This window comes from Eucyclogobius newberryi, unplaced genomic scaffold (genome assembly GCF_026437365.1).
Source record: "Eucyclogobius newberryi isolate DKJ021-1_F unplaced genomic scaffold, fEucNew1.0.hap1 SCAF_7, whole genome shotgun sequence".
NCBI classification, from domain to species: Eukaryota; Metazoa; Chordata; class Actinopteri; order Gobiiformes; family Gobiidae; genus Eucyclogobius; species Eucyclogobius newberryi.
The window spans coordinates 35617846-35636829 of NW_027316389.1; the positions used below are offsets into that span (position 1 = coordinate 35617846).

The window sequence follows — 18984 nt, forward strand, 5'->3', positions numbered from 1 at the left end:
GACTTTATGCGCATCAGCTTCTCCAAATGTGCCACTTCAAGACCATTTCTGATGCTGTTTTGATATGATTCATGAAACTGACAGCGCCGCACCTGTCATAAACCGCAGGTGCCCACGTTGTAACATGATATTTACGAAAATAAACGCAGTAGTGATGCGTCTTTTGAACCAGTGGTCTCACGGCGCACCCGCGGTCTGCTTTAGTCCTGCTTTAGAACAAATCACAGCTGTCCCTTCTGTCCCCTCTGTCCTTGATGACTCTGTCTTTACATCTGGTTCATCTACTTCTGAACTCGTACTTATCGAAATATAGTCCAGAGTAAAGATGCACATGTTGTCTTTTGACTCATGAGTTAGGTCTGGCCAAGAAAGTTTCATTTACACAATAGTGACACGCCAGTTGTCTTTTGAACGCACCCGCGGTCCGCGCTGCGTTGCAGGACTAATAAGACTAATTTCTCTGTGAATATGAGCCTGATTGTAATAAAACACACAACGTTTTGAAACAAAAAATATAGAGAACACGACGTGTCCCCTGGACAGTGCTTCTACTGTCCACTAGATCTAGTGTGTCAAACGCTTGCGCTTCCTGCTAGATTGCCCCCGGTGGCCATTTGTGGTGAATTTTATTTTCTGCGCTCCATAGATTTTCTTGTGCCAGCACGCAAATATTTTTTTCGTAGGTAACTTCTTCCCTATGCAGATTTCTCAGCCAATTAAAAGGCGAGCAGCTTCTGGGTGGGCGTTGACCTAAAATCTGGTCTACTCCCAGATCACATTAATTTACCACCTCGCATATTGACAGTTCAGCTTTGTTGGCCCAGCGGTTAAAGACACGGTGTGGGGTGCACGAGATCCAGAGTTTGACTCCTGCCCCCTCCTAGAATATATAGATTAGTTTTTTTTTCCCTTCGTCTCATAACTACTACAAAAACTTACAGTTAGGGTTAGAAGAAAAAGCTTCAGTTGTAGTCATCTGGACTCAGTTTGAAAAAATAGACGTTTCGACTCTCATCCAAGAGTCATTGTCAATAACAGAATTTAGGTCGAGAACTCCGATATTAATACTGTTCTGTGGTAACTCTTTCTACTTCAGGAAGGCTCCTCCCAATGGGCGGGTCTTACCACAGAACAGTATTAATATCGGAGTTCTCGACCTAAATTCTTTTATTGACAATGACTCTTGGATGAGAGTCGAAACGTCTATTTTTTCAAACTGAGTCCAGATGACTACAACTGAAGCTTTTTCTACTATGGAACACGCCTGGACGAATGAGGGATTACACCGACAGTTAGGGTTAGAGTTTAGGTTTAGGGTTAGGGTTAGGGTTGGAAGTTAGGGTTAGGGTTAGAGGTTAGGTTTAGGGGTTAGGGTTATTTTATGGTCAAACACTATCTTTGAGCAGACTATACTACGTGTGAAGTGGAACAAACTGTAATGCAATGAAAAAAAGCTTCTAGCATGTCCATTGTAATTCTCTATTTAGTTCATTCACACGTTAGTTCAGGTTATGTGGCGCTGCCAACTCCTGGGAGCGGCGAACACGGATCTATTCTGGGTGGGAGGAGACCAGAGCAGATTTCAGGTTAACTCTCACCTAGAAGCTGCTTGCCTTCTGATTGGCTGAAAAATCTGCATAGTGGAGAAGTTACCTACGAAAAAAATATTCGCTGCCTGCACAATGTGCGAGGAGTGCGCAATTGCGCAGGTTAGAGGAAACAGTGATACATGTTTCATATTTTAATATTGATTTATTAGTTGAAACACAAAGTACAGAGAAAATTATGTTCTTTAAAAAAAAAATCAAATTAATCAAAATCAAATCAAAATGCCAATGTAAAGCTTTTGATATAATCATTATTGTGTAAGGATAACCGATTGCAATGTCTCCATACTTATAGGTTGGTAGTGGAAATCCTCGTTCCTCTTCAGAGGATGACATGGAGAGCCCTTTCCCCAAAGAGCTCACATTACAGCAGGTACAATTCATTCAATCGCTAACTAGGGGTGGGTAGTATTGACACAAATTTATATAATTATTTAATGAAGTGTCCAGACAATATTCAGGCAATATTATGTCAATCGGATAGAAATTTGTTAAAACATGTTACGAGTTGAGGTTTAATTATCTGACAAATTTGAAACGTCTGTAAAAAGGAAATTCCAAAAGTGCAGAAATATCACCTTTAAACCACTTATTCCTGTATGTATATGTATGTATGTATGTATGTATGTATGTATGTATGCATGTATGCATGTATATATATATATATATATATATATATATATATATATATATGTGTATGTATCTGAATATCAAAATGTAAAAAATTCTAAACAATTTTGGATATTCATCATCGTAAGTATCTATGTAGAATCAGCATGTTCAACCTTGAATTGGTTAATTTGCAACACAGTATTTAAACCCAACTGATGCAGTGAATGGCTTATTTCTGAAACAGCCATGTGGAAAGACAAATCCCCTGGTCATAGAAACGATGTCAGTGTGTTTGAGAAGGATTAAATTACTGGCATCAAGCAGAGGAAACATCTAAGGAGAAGCAGAAACTACTCATATTGGCTTCAGAACCGACCAACACATTATTAAAAACTGGAAGAATAGAGGGGAACCGTCTTCGAGGAAGAACTGTGGGGAAAAAAATCCTGATTGATCGTGATCAACGACCTTTGACAAAATCAAATAGGAAAGAAACAACTGTACAGCTCAGGGCCATGTTTAATAGTGAAAGTAAGAGCATTTCCACAAGTAAGAAAGTAAGAGCATTTCCACAAGTAAGAAAGTAAGAGCATTTCCACAAGAACAATTCAAACTGAAATCTGTGTGGCCATGAGAAAAGTGGTTTTCTCAAATAGTGAGTCTAATTGCAAAAAAATAAGACTTCAATTTGCTAGGGAGAGTAAAGATTGGACTCTGGCGCAATGGAAGAAGGTGATGTAGTCTGATGAGTCCAGGGTTTCCCTGTTCCGAGTGATGGGCGCATCATTGTGAGAAGAGAAGCGTCTACTGTACCAGCCTGTGTGATGATCTGTGGCTGCAGTTGGTCAGATCTAGGTTCAGCTACATTATGTGCCCAAAGAATGAGATCAGCTGACTACCTAACTATACTGAATGACCAGGTTATTCTATCAGTGGATTTCTTCTTCCCCGATAGCACAGGCATAAGATGACAATGCCAGGATTCATAGGGCTCACATTGTGAAAGAATGGTTCAGGAGCATGAGACAGACCTTAACCCTTGTGAGAATCTTTAGGATGTACTGGAGAAGGTTTTGTGCAGAAGGCACTCTCTCCCATCATCAATATAAATTATTGGTGAAAAATATATGCAACACTGAGTTTACATTGCAGAAGCTTATTGAAACAATGTCACAGCAAATGTGTGCTGTAATGAAAGCTTTTCTGTGGTGATTTTTTTAACCAGGCAGTGTATTTAAAAAGTCTCAATGTGCAATAGAAACCTCCAGGGTTCAAGTATGCTGCTGGATGAATGAGAGTGAATGTGGGACAACAGATGGTTGCAATCCGGCGTGTTTACAGCATGTGTATCATATATGTGTGTTAACATGTTCTGTCCCCTCCAACTAAACAATCGACTAATAAAAAAAAAGAATGACGACTAGTTGATTACTAAAATAATCATTAGTTGCAGCCCCATTAAATTATATACGGTACTTGATATTCAAACTTTTCATACCTTCAAACCAACATTCACCATATCTAAATGTTGATATATTGCCCACCTCTATCTATCTATCTCTAACATCCCCTGTTCTATAAAATATTGTCCTTGTTCTAGACCTTCTCTGACTACCAGATCCAACAGATGACCGCTGACTTTGTGGATCAGTTCGGCTTCAACGATGAGGAGTTCACCGATCATGATGACAGCATTGGGTATCACTAAAAACATGACTACATTTTTGTGCTTTCAACTGCAATAAAGGCTAATCGTGAAATCCTTTGGTTGCAGGGCTACTTTTGATCGCATTGCAGAAATCAATATCAACATTGATTCAGGCCATGACACTGTAAGTTCATAGTATTAGTTTACATAACATTACTGAGGCCTTCGTTTGAGTGGATTTTAAGCTGATATGATTTGTACTTCTCCCATGTAGAAAAACTCCTCTGTGTTTGAGGCCTGTTCTAAAGACAGGATACAGCCCTTTGATGACGATGAAGAAGATATTTGGGAGGACAAGGAAATCAACTATGCAATGCAAACTAAATCCCGGAACAGGTAACCCTTTTATTGTGGAGTTTTAATATACTGTACATACGTAATACCTGTGAATATAAATTATAATCTTACAACTATCAAAAAGCAGTTTATGAAGAAAAGTTGAAATAAAGTGGAGCAGAGTTCAAGTGTCATATTTTAGATACCGCCATCTCGTTCTCTGCCTATGCAGGGTGTTGCGACGGGCGCAATGACATTACACCGTAAGATCAACGAAAAGTCTGGTTTAACTAACTTTTACACATATTTTATGTATATCTTTTTTTTACAATGAAGTTGGTTTGGAATTTTTATGTTAAAAATATGATTTATATGCCAATAAGATTTACCAGGCTACAGCAGCTGTAATGTGTACGTCAACGTGTACTGCACTTAACAATTTGTCTGCCCGTCAAAGCGGATTTATACTAATAACTTGGAAAAACTCGGAATGGCATTGGGTTCTTTTTATTGTTTCTATTAGGTTGTTTTAGAGCTGTATTCCTGCAAAAGCATAATATGTGTTTTTAAACATACACTGCCATTTTTTCTTAAGGTTTGGGGGATGTCCGTCCTCACAGAGTCCAGCGGTGGAGGAGACCAGTGATCGCACAGCCGAGCAGCACAGCCCAGCCAAAAGAGCAGACTCCGACTCAGAGGACGAGACTAAAGACGACCTGGATCCTTTCCTTAGCCAGTGCCGCACGGACACATCCGGCAGTAAGCCTCTCCACTATCCAATCTCTCTTGGGCGCCACCGTCTGTTGTAATCCTCCTTCAGGTTGTATTATTTTACAGAGGGCTGACCAGCTCATCAGCAAATAAGTTCCACACAGACACAAAGCGGACTCAAGCCGCCCAGGGAAACAGTGCAGTGTTGACTTGTTGGTCACATGAACAACTACTTTATATCATATTTAAAGGTGTAATGGACGATTTTTTGGCCCAAATCCTAGTCTCATTTCCTCGTGGTGTGGACTGCCGATTAGTCCTGCCACGTATCCATTATAGAACGCACCTACTGCTCACCTGCAGCCTCGTCGGCTCGTGCCCAGGAGAGCAGCATGTTTCCCTTTGTCTAAGCGCATGGATCTATCATAATATAGTTCCCTCAGTGTACAGGACAAAATTAAGACAGAGAAAGACAATTCGAGCTGGCTCAGAAGAGACGTAAATCTACGGGAGACGAGAGATGCGATGCGATCCGTCGTGCTAATAAACAAACGCACGTGTAGCCTGTAGCGAGGCTGTTGTGTGCGTCCGCATGGGGGCGAGTGCGCATGCGCACTTCCGCTTGAGTTCTCAAATCTCCAAAAAATTGTCCATTACGCCTTTAAGCAGCAAGACTTTTCCCTGTAAAAACAAATCTAATTTCCAGTGTAAAAATATCAGTCTTTTCTAGTTTGTCAGTTTGGTTTTCTTTTTCCTGTGGTTTGAATCCAAAAAAATATTGTGGGGGTCAACATTTCTGTAAGAATTTGTCCAGTGAAAGCTAAAAGTCCGTCTTTGCTTTTATCAAAATGCCTTTCATGCCATTAATTTCTTTTTAAATAAATAAATAATGTAAAATATAAATGTAAATGTGTTTCAACCAATCTGAAATCACTCACATGTATCCCGAGTGGTTTTCATTTGACAAAACCAACTGGATTTTTTATTTGATATTCTGAGGTTAATCCAAGTTTTGCCATTGAAATCACATTGATTTTTTTAAAGGTCTTTTGTTTCCAAACATTACAGAATGGTCTGGTCTAGTGTGTCCTCTGCCTGTCTGTGTGTGCATGATGGTGGTGTGTGTGCAGACAGTGGCTGGATAGCAGACTTTGGGGAGGTGAACTCCACTGCCCCCCTTGCAGGAGGAGGAGGGGACTTTGGGGCCTGGGACACTGCAGCCTCTGAACAAACCACCACAGACTCTGAGGAGAAGGGCTGGGCCAACTTCACCGACTTCCAGCCTTTCTGTTGGTGAGTCAAGTTTTAGTGAAAGAAAGTAACATATTGCAAAAGTAAGTAAGAGTGAGTGGACATCCCTCCTTGAAATAAATTACTCTCCAAAGTCATCACTCTGGAAACATGGTTTTATGGGGAAATATTATTTCATACAAAATAAGCAAAAAGAAAAAGAAGTCCAACTGGAAGAACTGCAAATCTTACATGCAAATAATCCATCAGGAACCATCCATAAAAATCTAATTATTACTTAGTGAAATATAAACAAAAGAAACCAATTCCTTATTCAGACTTTGTCCCGAGACCTTTCACCACAGCAATAACTCTGGAAAAGATTTGACTAATCAAATCTAAAGAAATAAAGAAAAGCAGAAATAATTTCTATTAGGAACTCAGCAAGGAAGATATTTCTAGAATACTACTCAAAATTATACTCTGATCTGGAACCAAGAAGACATAAACCACTTCCTCGATAACTCTTACCGAAACTTAACCCGAGACAAGTCAACACTCTCGAAATACCAATCACTGAAAAAGAACTACACTCTGTGCTGAATCAAATGCAAAATAATAAATTAAAAGGACTGCATAGCTTCCCTTTTGGTCAACCATACCCCCCACTATGTACAAAAAGAACAGAACCGGCTTTATAAAAGGAAGTCATGCTTCCAACAACACCCGCAGATTATATAATTTAATGCATTACTCATCAGTACAACAAAAAGACAAAAAAAGTAAGAAAAAAAAAATCTTTTGATAGGGTCAACTGGACATTTCTATTTACCACTTTACACAGTTTTGGCTTTGGAAAGTCATATATTAACTGGATCAAGATTCTATACACATCGCCATCTGCTACCGTCACAACCAATGGACTAATGTCACAAAGCTTCACACTGCACAGGAGAACGAGACAAGGATGGATGTCCACTTTCTCCGTCACACACACACACACACGGCAATGTCTAGTGGTATATAATGATTGCTATTGCTAATATGACTACATGTATGTAATAATGGTAATAATAATAATCGCCCCGCTCTGAACTTTCTGAAGTTGCCCCTCGATGCCTCTGTCTGTGTCGTTGCCTGTTTGTCTGCTGCTGTTTTTGTTGTTAAAAAAATAAGTATAGTATGGAGTAACTCGTATCTATCATCATGGAGAACATGCAGGTGACGTGCCACCTCCAGAAAGTTACATACTGTTACTGAAATTTCTACTCCATTCAAGTACTTTTCATGTCTGAGGGCTTATTTTAAGCATGTTCATGGTGACGTCCTACATGAAGGTTTTGAGTTCAAGCAAACATATTTGTATAATATTTTTGGAAAATGTTTTCGGTTGTGAAATACTTTTACTTTTTACTTCTAAAATACATTTTGAAAACGGGTACTTCAAAATTTTAACTTAAGGAGATTTTTTTTATGTGCAACTTACGCTTTTACATAAGTAATGTTTTTGCTCCTAAAGTACTTCACAAAATTGACTTCTTCCACCACAAGTTCATGTTAAAGTGTCCTCCTCTGTGCACAGCTCTGAAACAGGCCCCAGGTGCAGCTCTCCAGTCGACTCAATGAACAGTGGATCAGACGGCACCATCTCAAACCAGAATCGTAAGTTTTTCTAATTATGTGTAGTGATGCAGAATATATATATACTATATATATGTGACTTTGGCAAAAAAGCCAGCAAGAGAGAGAGGGAGAGAGAGGGAGAGAGAGAGATATTTAATCCATTTGCATGTTTAAAAAATACAATATCAATATTTACTTTCTTTTTACTGATAATCGTGATATTTCGCCTCACAATGATTGTGACTCTTTTTTTTATAATGGCAGCCCCAATTTAAATAATCATCAACCAATTTGGAAATTAAATAATCGTTAACTAGCCTATGTAGATTCCAAAACATGCCATGAGCTGAGAAAAGATGTTTTATGACTCAATGGAGGAAAAACTCACTCATTGTTCATTAAAGTACTCCACAAAGATCCTCAAACGCTTCACTTCAGCTTCATCTGGGTCAAATTTATATATTCATGTGACTTTTGCGTTTTGCCAACAACTAATCGATTAGAAAGAACTAGAATCAAAATAATAATTGCTGGACTAATTGATTAGCAAAATCATTGTTTGTTTGTTTTTTTGGCTAAAAAGTTACGTACTTGGGCTTTAAATTAAAATGCCCTATGGCTGCAAATAAGATAAAAATGTGCGTCCACAAACAAAGTCACACTGGGTTGGAGAATGTTCAGAAGTACTATGGTTTTAACTTTCTATTTCCATGGAATCATGCAGGTGATGCTTTGTATATGACACAACTTTTATTTGAGTCATGTTTCCCCCCTGTATCTGTACTTTTGCTAAAGTAAAAAAAAACGTGCGTAGTTCTTCCTGCCCCGGGCGTGACAGTTCCGGTGTGATCCTGTGTGTGTGTGTGTGTGTGTGTGCGCGCCTGTGTGTGCCTGTGTGTGCCTGTGTATGTGTGCGGTGCAGCGTGTGGCTGGAGTGTGTGCGTGCCCAGGAAAGCGCCTCTGGTGGCCTCAGACAGCTCCTCCTCCAGCAGCTCTGACACTGATGAGGACGAGGCCAAAGCAGCCATTAAAGAGCGCATCAGCACTGGGGCGGGCAAAGAGACCCTCCGCCTGAGCGTGGACCCCCACAACCAGAGGGCGCTGTTCTCAAGGTCTGTGCCCACACTGCCAAGTCTGGAGGAGGGAAATGTACAGGGCCCAATGTGCTACGAGGCTCCTCACAGGGGAATGAGGAGCCTCTGCCGTGTTCATTTTAGCCATGTTTCCACTGGTTCACTTTGGAGCAGATTGGTACAGTTGTAAAGTGATCACTGACCCATACTGGCCTGTTTAAGTGATCTAAAGAGGACAGCGAGAAATCACGTTTCTTAAGTGGTCGGCTCCTGTAACGCTTTTGTGCAAGATGATTAGACAAGAAAGACGCATAGTCAGGTGAAAAGAAAGGGTAAAAAGCAGACATATACTACCGTATTTATTCTCCCACAATTGTAGTTTTATTTGATGTACCAACAGACTTAGCAGCTTGCACAAGTTAGACCAATGGTTTCTTGTTCATCACGTACGATGCGCAAGTGAAGATAACAAATATTATATTTCCAGTGCATAATGCATCTAGGATTATCCAAACCCAATGCTTTACATAAAGAGATGTTAAACGTGGATAGAGTTGCAGAGAAGTGAAATAAATGCAGAAAAAGGTGAGGAAAAGCCAGAAGTAGTTTCCTGTTTACTCCAGCTTTAGCCACGTCTCATAGCAACACAAAGTTCTTCTTGTGAATTGAGATCGGCTTCATGATTAAAAAGTATCATTCCGGTTCAATAAATAAAATAATAGTACAATATAAGTTATGTTTGGGTGACATCAGTTCTTCCTGTAGCAGAGCTCTACCTCTGGACCCAGAGTCAGGACCTGAACACAGAGACACTCTCTACCGCTGTTCTCAAGGTCTGTGCCCACACTGCGCTCTGAAGTGAACGGGTCCGGTGGACCGGAGCCAGTGGAAACGTAGTTTAAGATATTCCTTTATTGTCCACACATGGGAAAATTTCGTGGGAGATATATTGTTTTTCAAAAAATATCCAAAATAGAAAGTCACATATTTGTTACCAGCAAATTCCGCAATAGAATTCTAAACCCTTCAGTTCAGTTTTCGAGTTTATTGTGATGTCACATGAACCATTAAAAAGTGCTGATAACTAAATTTACAACTAAAACAAAGTACTTGAAAATGAATAGATAGAATGTGTGAAAACTAGCAGACTTTCCTCTCAGCAGGAAGGTTCCGGGTTTGATTCCTGGGTCATGTGGCAGGGCCTTTCCATGTGTATTGTAAATATTCTTTTCTGCGTACTCAGTCAAACTAAAACATGCACAATAGGTTGAATGCATCTTTTTTAATCAAAGACTCCCATATACATACGCCAAGTCCAGAGCTATGCACAGGTGACACCTGCAATATGGTATACACTAAATTAACTTGCATAACATTTAGACAGCCAAAACTAGACTAAAGGAAATCCCATTTTTCATATATATATATATATATATATATATATATATATATATATATATATATTCATATATATATAGATATCTACTAAAGCAAATACAAAAATATTTCAGTTGAAGCACTCAAACTAAACCTGAATGTTGAGTTTTCCACATTAACTGCCTCTCTCTCTCTTGTCCTACACTACTACCTCAGAGTTTTCAGAGCAACGGTGCCACGGTATGTTATGCTCCAGACCTTTGTGGGAGAGTGGAATGTTCAAAGAGCTTCTGTAACCAGACATGTTTGCTGCCTTGATCTGACACTTTCCAAAACCATTTACTAATCCACAGGCCTAACTAAGTGACCACTCCATCTCACATCTCACTGTAGCATATCTAGAGCAGAAGAACGTGATCTCATGGAGGAGGACAAGGAGGTCATGGAGGATTGACAGAGCATGTCCCACTACTAACCTGCTGCTACAAGCATGCAAACACTTGAAAGAACATACTCATAGTTGACCATCAATAAAACACAGTTAACTCTCAGCTAGGTGCACAAAATGGTTGATATAACTTAGGGCTGCAAGAATAATTGCAATCAAAATAATAATATATATTTTAATGGACGCAATTAGCGAATCACAAAGGCTGCAATTTATGTTGTTTCCTACTCAAACTCTTGTCTTATTCAGCAATAAAAAGCAGCTAACCCTGTAGTTTAGATCTGTACAAACATGTTCGGAAATCCATTGTCAGTTTAAATGCCTATTTCAGCCTCTTTTTTTTAAATACTCAGGGACACGTTTAAAATGTGAACTTTTAACCTATTATTAAAACCAAATCCGATCTTTTCACCATTTTATATTTTACCCAAATCATGCAGCCCTAATGTAAATGGAACTTTGTTAATTCTGATTCTGACCAGCGAGGTATAAATTGGTGAGTTAAACAATACCAACTGTTCTGCACAATACTTGATGTTTTATCTGTTTATTTTGCAGTGAGGCAGAGAAAAAGCCAGAAGCAAAACTCAACCCAGGAGATGGGGATGTGACTGTGGCCAGTTCAGCGCAGCAGTCAGATGTCACGCTGTAAGTATAGCCACATTTGACTGGCCCTGATCCACATCGGCTTGCTTTGGAACACTTCTTTTTTCATGGCAAAATGTGTCTCCATGTTCAGGGCCTGGCTCTGGATCCAGAGGCAGAGCTCTGCTGCATGAGAATAACTGATGTTTTTCTTACTTAAACCTAAATTGTACCTGATTATACTTTTTAATCATAAGGCTGGGTCTTGATGCGAATGCTGTGAGTCGATAAAAAAGGAAACTGTTTGCTAAAATGGCTTTGTTTTGTTAGCATATGTGGAAATATAGCAGTTCAAATCTGCGTTTGGTGAGAAAGCATTATTCGGCCCAAGCCCCAGTAGGTCATAGGGTCTATAGCTCCCACAACGATTCCGAAGGCTCTTCGAACTCTAATTTGACCCCCTAAACCAATTTTGCCCAAAATTAAAAGTGTAAGAATTTTTTTGTAAAATGTAGGTTTCATGTATGGGGGGAAAATGGCATGACAGCACCATCTGGAACAGTCAAAAAACACTGCGCCTATTAATCGCAAGTCCCACAATTTTGGCATTACTAAATCGATTTCTCAACCTGTCGTGACCTGACCCACATCTAGGCCTATTAAAAAGGTTGCGTATTGAAATGTAATGTAGCTTACCAGTAACTGTTTTTTAACTGGTGATATCATGTAGGATCTGAGCAAAGATGCATTTTAACAAATCAATCAACCTACTATAGCCATTAATAATTTAAAATGAACTGGGGGTTCACATCTTTCCTTCGCATCTGCTCTCTCCCACTCGCTCTCAGTGCTGTAGGCGCAGAGCCAGAAGTGGAGGAAGGCAGACACAGTACATCAGCTCACACAGAAAGCTGTGAAATGCTACATGTTTTATTACAATCCGACTCAAACACAGAAACTAGTTTGATAAGGAACTGAATTTAGACGTGACTGAATGCAAAGATACTGAGGTGCGGACATACGATACACGGTTAGCATTTTATAACCCACCCCTAAATAAAATTTGAATTTCTTGACCCACCCCTACACAACCCGAGGGCCCCACAGGTCAAAAGACAATCCATGCATCACTAGTGCCTATGGGAGTCGCCCCAACCTAAAGTTTGTCTCACAGCCACAAACTTGAGTATTCGGTACACACATTACTCATGTAAGGGCAAAAAACATATGTATATTATTATATCCATGTCCCTTGACTAATTGTATGGCCGCCATCTTGGACTGAGACATTTTTTTTTTTATACGTATTACGATCCTCGTGCGCAAAGTTGATCCACGATTTTTGACATTTTACAATTTAAGAATCGCTCCCATTTTCACATACCATGTCCGATTTTGCCCAACTTTGAATCAATTGTTTCTCGAATGGACATGTATGAAAAATGTTTATTTGGTGTGATAGTGCCCCCTACATAGTAAAATTAAAATGTATATGGGCAGACATCTTTTTAGTTTTTACAGATGTTGAAATTTTGCACAAAATTATTTTTTTTTGGCATCCTAAACCAAATCAGACCCATGTCATATTTCTTACGATGTTGCCTTAGCAAAGACAGAATTCTCCAATGTTACTCCAATATGAAAATCACCAAATCTCTGAAATTTCCACATTTACTTTCCCACATTTAATCTTCATACTTTCTGGAACTCCTCCTTGGGTGTTAGCCTGAATACACTTACATTTTGGGAAAATCGGAGCGAGGCATCAAAAGTTATCCAAATGTTACGTATAAGCATTTCAGTAGGTGTCGGCAAAATTTGCCCAGAATTTAAAACAGGAATTGTAGCAGCGTATAACAGGATTTACTTACAGACTTTTCCTTGGCCGTTGGCCCAAACAAGCTCAGAAATCATATTGAGAGGTTGCCCATCAAAAGTTATCCACATTTTTCCACATCCCGATCCGCTCCCAAATGACTAAAGAAGCTGAGGCTTTTCTCCTCCAGCTCTGCAGTGTGTAAAAACCTGAGCTTCATCAACCCTGTGTTTTGACTTCTAGGGAAACGCAGCCTTCAGCGAATGGTCCGGCCTGACGCTTTATGAGGGGCGCAAACATTACTCCATCCAACACAAGACCCCCTTCCTCCAGAGAGACAGGAACAGCACCACCAGGAGGTCAACCTTTAGCTCTATTCTGCCGAGAGACGCAAAATGTTTTATCATCCCAAAACTGTGATACTTAAAAGCTGCAGAATTCCTTCTCAATTGGATATTGAATACTTCTTTGGGTAGCAAATACTTAAATTCTAACTTTTCAATTTCAAACTCTTTTACCATTTGATGTTTTACATAACTGTATTTGGAGACATGAAGTCACGACAGACATTATTGAGTACAACACCAAAAATAACTGCCCAAATCTGAACCGTGTAAATCAGGGCTTGGAATCACAGGGTCCCTCACAATTCAATACACAATACATGACTATTTTGCGATACTTACTATATTTTCGATATATTGCACATGATTTTCTGCCCTATATCACATTTTTTTTAAGAACAAGCACATTTTCACAACTGTATTTTTTAGACCAAACACGACCTGCGTAAACTTGATATGAAATACACCCATTTTATTCATTATAACTGTCAAATTCTTTCTCTAAACAAACAACAAAAATTGTAGGACTGTCACCAAATAAACTGGTACAACAAAATATTCACAGTGATATACTGATACAGCAGCCCGTGATAATTATTGATACTGTATCACCAAATTTAGTATTAAGATAAATCCATATTTTGATATTTTAGCACACCCCTATTGTAAATTGTGTTTTAAACATTTACAAGCACGGAAACGGTGTTTTTAATGGTCATTATATGAATAAAACTAAAGTTGTCCAGCTACCATGTAATGCTTACTTAACATTTTGCACTAAGTTCCACCCAAGACTACTTAACCCACAATGCGCCATCACATTTATCCTGATCTTATTATGAAAATGTCCACGTTATTCAATTTTAATTTGTGTATTTTTGACCATGGTGTGGTTGTATGCGCCTGTGCTTAATCTTTGTTTTGAGAAAGAGCAGAAGACTGGTTCTCCTTCCTTAGCCCCCCTGTCTAATTGGATGTGTTGTGGATTATCTCTTATAACGATCTTCAAGAAATAAAGTAAAACAATAGAGCAGAGTTGTCTTTTCTCAAAAGTGATTGTTTAATCCTGTTGTTCAATCAGAGTTGAACTCCCTCGTGTGGACTCGTCAGTCTCTCTCATGCAGAGCCATTTTGTCCACACGTCTGTCTGCTCCTACTTTGCTCTGGTCCCCACCAAGGGATTCACGTTCATTTTATAGTTTACAGGTCAGCCAGGTGGTCACATGACCCACTTCAATAGAAACATTAACATTTCAGGAAGAAAGGCAAATGGCGCAGGTACAAGGAAACAAAGGATACAAAGGCCCCAAGAAAGAGACAGTTGATAGCATTTGCATTTTTTTCCATTCGCATTTCTTACTGTTCTTTGAAACACTGCCCTAGTGTGAAACCAAAACTGGCCTGGCCCGGGACATCCTGTGTATTCCCAGGATGTCCCAGACATGTAAATATCAGTTCTATGCTAACAGAAGGTTCCAGGAGAGACCAAGCACAGAAGAGTATATAATGTCACAAAGCAAAAGGGTCAAATCATATTTTTCCTTAACAGGTGATCAATGCGAGTCATTGTGACTTGACTCTGCGAGTTAAACGATATTGAACTTGTGGTAATAGTATTTATTTATTATGTTAAAAAATTGCTTGCAAAGTTATTTATTTATATACGTAAATAAAGTAATCTGCAACTTTGTATTAAGATTGCATTTGCAAAGGATTTTGTTTGTGTTCAACGTTTCATTAGACCTTGATTATTTCTACAAAGTCCAGTTAGACAGCGGGTGCTAAGGGAGAGCCACTAGAGAATCACTAAGTAAAGCAAAAGAATAAGGACCCTCTTGTCATCAGTTTGGTCCTAAACGTTTGCACATTTATACTATTGCGCTTTCGCAGGTCAAAGCAGAAGACGCACACACACACACACACACAGCTTAGCACTGTCACACTCCACCCATGACCCAAAGTGATGTCCCATGTACTACTGTGACCTTCTAACCCTGTATTAGGCCGTGGCTATTCTTGGTAATATGTAAACGTAATATAAATGTAAACTGTATTATAAACAGTATATCTATTTTTGGAATAACGCCAATGTGGGGCCAGTGAGTTGTGCGTGTGCCGTATCATCGAAACGCAAAGGCAATAAAGAGACGTGTGTTTTTGAGTTTAGGGTTCAGCATCAGTTCATGTCTGCTCCATTCTTCTTCCACCAGAAATGGCTCTTTTTTGTATGGCTCTGAGCTGCACTGTCTTCCCTAGTGTCCACATACAAGATAATTCAAGTTTAGGGCAACTTTCAACAACTGTAATTGGTAATCGTTCTTACTTAAAAGTTATGACCACTCTTCACTTTGTTTACGACTGCTAGCTAAATGCATTATCAGGGCCATTGGGTTATACTTACATAAGATAATAATCATTTGGATGGGAAGGCCGCTGACAATGTGTTCCATAACAAATGATTCTCTCTCACTTAGTTAATGATGGTAATTGCTAAATCTGCATTGTACCGTCCACCATTGCACATTAAACTACATAAGAACCCAACAGCCTATTTATGAGGCCACTATAACTTCCTTTATGGTTCCAGATTACAGATTTGTGGAAGAGGAAGTTGTACTAAAACAGAATTATTTTTATGTTTATGTCTATGTTTGTGTGTGCCAGTGATGCTTTACTAGGACTGCATGATATGATCAAGAAATTGTGATATTTGCAATAACAACACTATTCAAATATTGTACTTGTTTCATACAGTAAGTGTAGCTAAATCAAAACCAAAATGTTAATTACTTTACTTGTTGATTCAATTAAAATATTTGTAATACCCAAAATCACAACTTCCAAAAATGTTGTAGAAGTTGTAAAAAGTTAAAAACAAGCTAAAAAACAATTAAAGTGTCATTGCTTAATAATAGTGAAGCAGATTAACCGACGTTCTCAAAAAACTGTCCCAGAGCTTGTCAAACAAAAATTGAAAACAAAGTAGGTTTAAAATAGGTTTCTAAATAGTATAAAATGTTTTTTTCAAGTCAAACGCCACCTTTTTGTCTTCATTTAGTTGTCATTTTCCAGGAATGTTCCATAGTAGGATTGTCAAAAGTATTCCACCGTAAAAAAAAGTATTAATTCAATTACATGTATTTTTATATATATATGTAGATCAGGGGTGGACAATTATTTTCCTCCGAGGGCCATATTCGAATCCAGGCAAGTAGCGGAGGGCCGGCCCGCGATCATTGGTGTGAAAAAAAAAAAAAAATATATATATATATATATATATATATATATATATATATATATATATATATAAATTTTCAAATATAATATCACTTTTTGTGAAACTAAAGTATTTCTAGGGGCCAGATTAAAACATGCTGAGGACCACATCTTGCCCCTGGAGCCACAAATTCTTTTTAAAAAAATATAAAAAAATTGGCACGCTTGGCGGGCCGGATTATAAAGACAGACATATGTGGCCCGCAGGCCGTAGTTTGCCCAGGTCTGATATAGATTGATAAGTTTATTGCCATACGGTGGAACCTTACTGGAATAGCAATAACACCTCAATGGAGACAAGTAGGAGGAAGGAACCTTTAAGTCACTACAAATTTTAAATAAAACTGTAATTCTGTATTAGATGGATTCATGTCAATGCAATATTGAGTTGTTGCCGATTTAAATTGCATTTTTGTAATCTGTTGTGCAGCCCTATGCTTAACTTTCTCATCTTTCTCAGGGCAGGAGTGGTCTATAAATTGTACAAATTTTGCCTATTGACATATATAGATTGTTGTATTTATTTGAAATGCACAATGAGCAGCACTTTGGGTTGTGTATAACAGTGCTATGTGCCACCCTTGTTCCCCGCTCAAAGAGGAAGGTCTTTGACTGGAACAAGTAAAACCATGTACATAATATTCAATGCTTTTTGCCAAAGTGTGACAGTTAGACAGCAACGCGCACACAGCAAACGTTCATATGTGTCTTCAGACAGCACCACGCACACAGCAAACAGTCATATGTGAAGGGCTCGTCCACAGTTGTCCAGTCATCTGCAGTTGTCTTTGTTTAATCCCAGCTCCATGTATTCCAGTCATGTTGAGGATTTTGAGGAGTGGGAGAGCACAGCACATGTCAGGGAGAACGGGGAAGCTTTGAAATCCATCGTGTGCCGCTATTTTTCTTTCAAGCACTTTGTAATTTTGGATCTGTCCAAGGCATGGGGCAATAGACTGTTTTAATATAATTATGAAATGGCATTTAATTTGTATAATCATAATATACAAATTAAATGCCATTTCATAATTAGATATGTTGTCAAAGAAATTATGTTTATAATAATTTATTGTTTAGTATATGATAGATGAGACTCTATAATTATCACGCGTACCCTTTATTCTATTTTAGTCCTTTTTGTAATATATGTAATGTAATGTTTATATATTATTACGTGTATATTTGAGCTTTGAGCTATGACTCTAATACTAACCACTATAGTGTTTCATATAGTGTTATTTTATAGTGCAGCTCATGGTTTTTAGGATTTGTTCATTTAGAAAAGGATTTACAGCGATTCTCATGCATGTCATAAAGTCGATTCAGTATTATTATTTATTGCAATATATTGCCCGTAAAAAAAAAAAAGATGATATAATAATAATGACTCTATTGTTTTCTACACACTGTACTCCCCTATCGCCCCATGTCTTTGCGTAGACACTGGCTTACATGTCAGGTTTTACACAGAAAACCATGTGTGTTTTCTGTCAGGGTTATTCATCTTACTCCGCCTATGTTTTTGGAGACATTCATTTATTTTTCTGCGAGATTGATCCTAACTTTAACCATTAGTGATGGGTGGAGCTAACCAAATATTAATATATCCATAGAGTTTATGCAGATGACATCACCAGAACTTTAGCAGTGAGTGGCAAAAATATTTGAGTGAGTAAAGACATTTCACCTGTGAGAGCTCAAAACACATCCAAAATGTAAAAGAGTTGCACAGTCCAATAATAACAAATATAAACGTCTGCAAAATACTTTGTATTGTACCAATCAAAGACATTTATCACTGACATCCCTGGTATCGCCCATCACTGTTACTGTTACCATAGTCACTACTTGCCTAATCTAAGCCTAAACCCTAACCTATTTTAACCTGTATCTGAAGGATTTACCTCATGGGATCTGATATTTGTCCCCATAAAGTGAGAGTTTATACAGATTTGAGTCCCAACAATTTACAGTGTGTGGGAGCTTCAATGCTGTCTTCATCTTTAAGTGCCGATAGGTTTGCACATTGCTGTATTGTCCACACACTTTCCCCCAAAACACCTGGATTCAAAATGCCTACTTATGTTTGTGCTTTTGTGGGGGTTTATTTGCTGTACAATGCCTTTTGGAATTGTGAACTGATGCTGGCGTAGTTTCATTTCATTTGAGTGACGTGTCTGTTACCTGTTGTCTGTTTAGCTTGTAGATTCCAATATAATAATAAATGTAATAGTTAAACCAAGAAAATGTCTGTGTCCAACTTGTAATTTCACATTGACAAAAGATATATTAGGTACG

General features: G+C 38.5%; 1 protein-coding gene across 2 annotated transcripts in view; it reads left to right on the top strand.

Moving 5' to 3' along the window:
• Positions 1–13901, top strand: part of ppp6r2b (protein phosphatase 6, regulatory subunit 2b) — a 32326-nt gene extending 18425 nt beyond the window's left edge. The window contains exons 15-24 of one of the 2 annotated variants that reach the window (XM_072434980.1): positions 1903–1980; positions 3820–3917; positions 3994–4051; positions 4142–4263; positions 4799–4962; positions 6045–6207; positions 7727–7806; positions 8690–8879; positions 11224–11313; positions 13310–13899. In XM_072434980.1, coding sequence (XP_072291081.1) covers positions 1903–1980; positions 3820–3917; positions 3994–4051; positions 4142–4263; positions 4799–4962; positions 6045–6207; positions 7727–7806; positions 8690–8879; positions 11224–11313; positions 13310–13343 — 1077 coding nt within the window. In that variant the 3' untranslated portion in view covers positions 13344–13899. Of the gene's footprint in view, positions 1–1902; positions 1981–3819; positions 3918–3993; positions 4052–4141; positions 4264–4798; positions 4963–6044; positions 6208–7726; positions 7807–8689; positions 8880–11223; positions 11314–13309 lie in introns of both variants that reach the window. The other variant, XM_072434981.1, reaches the window with a different exon arrangement.
• The last annotated feature ends 5083 nt before the right edge of the window (positions 13902–18984 follow it).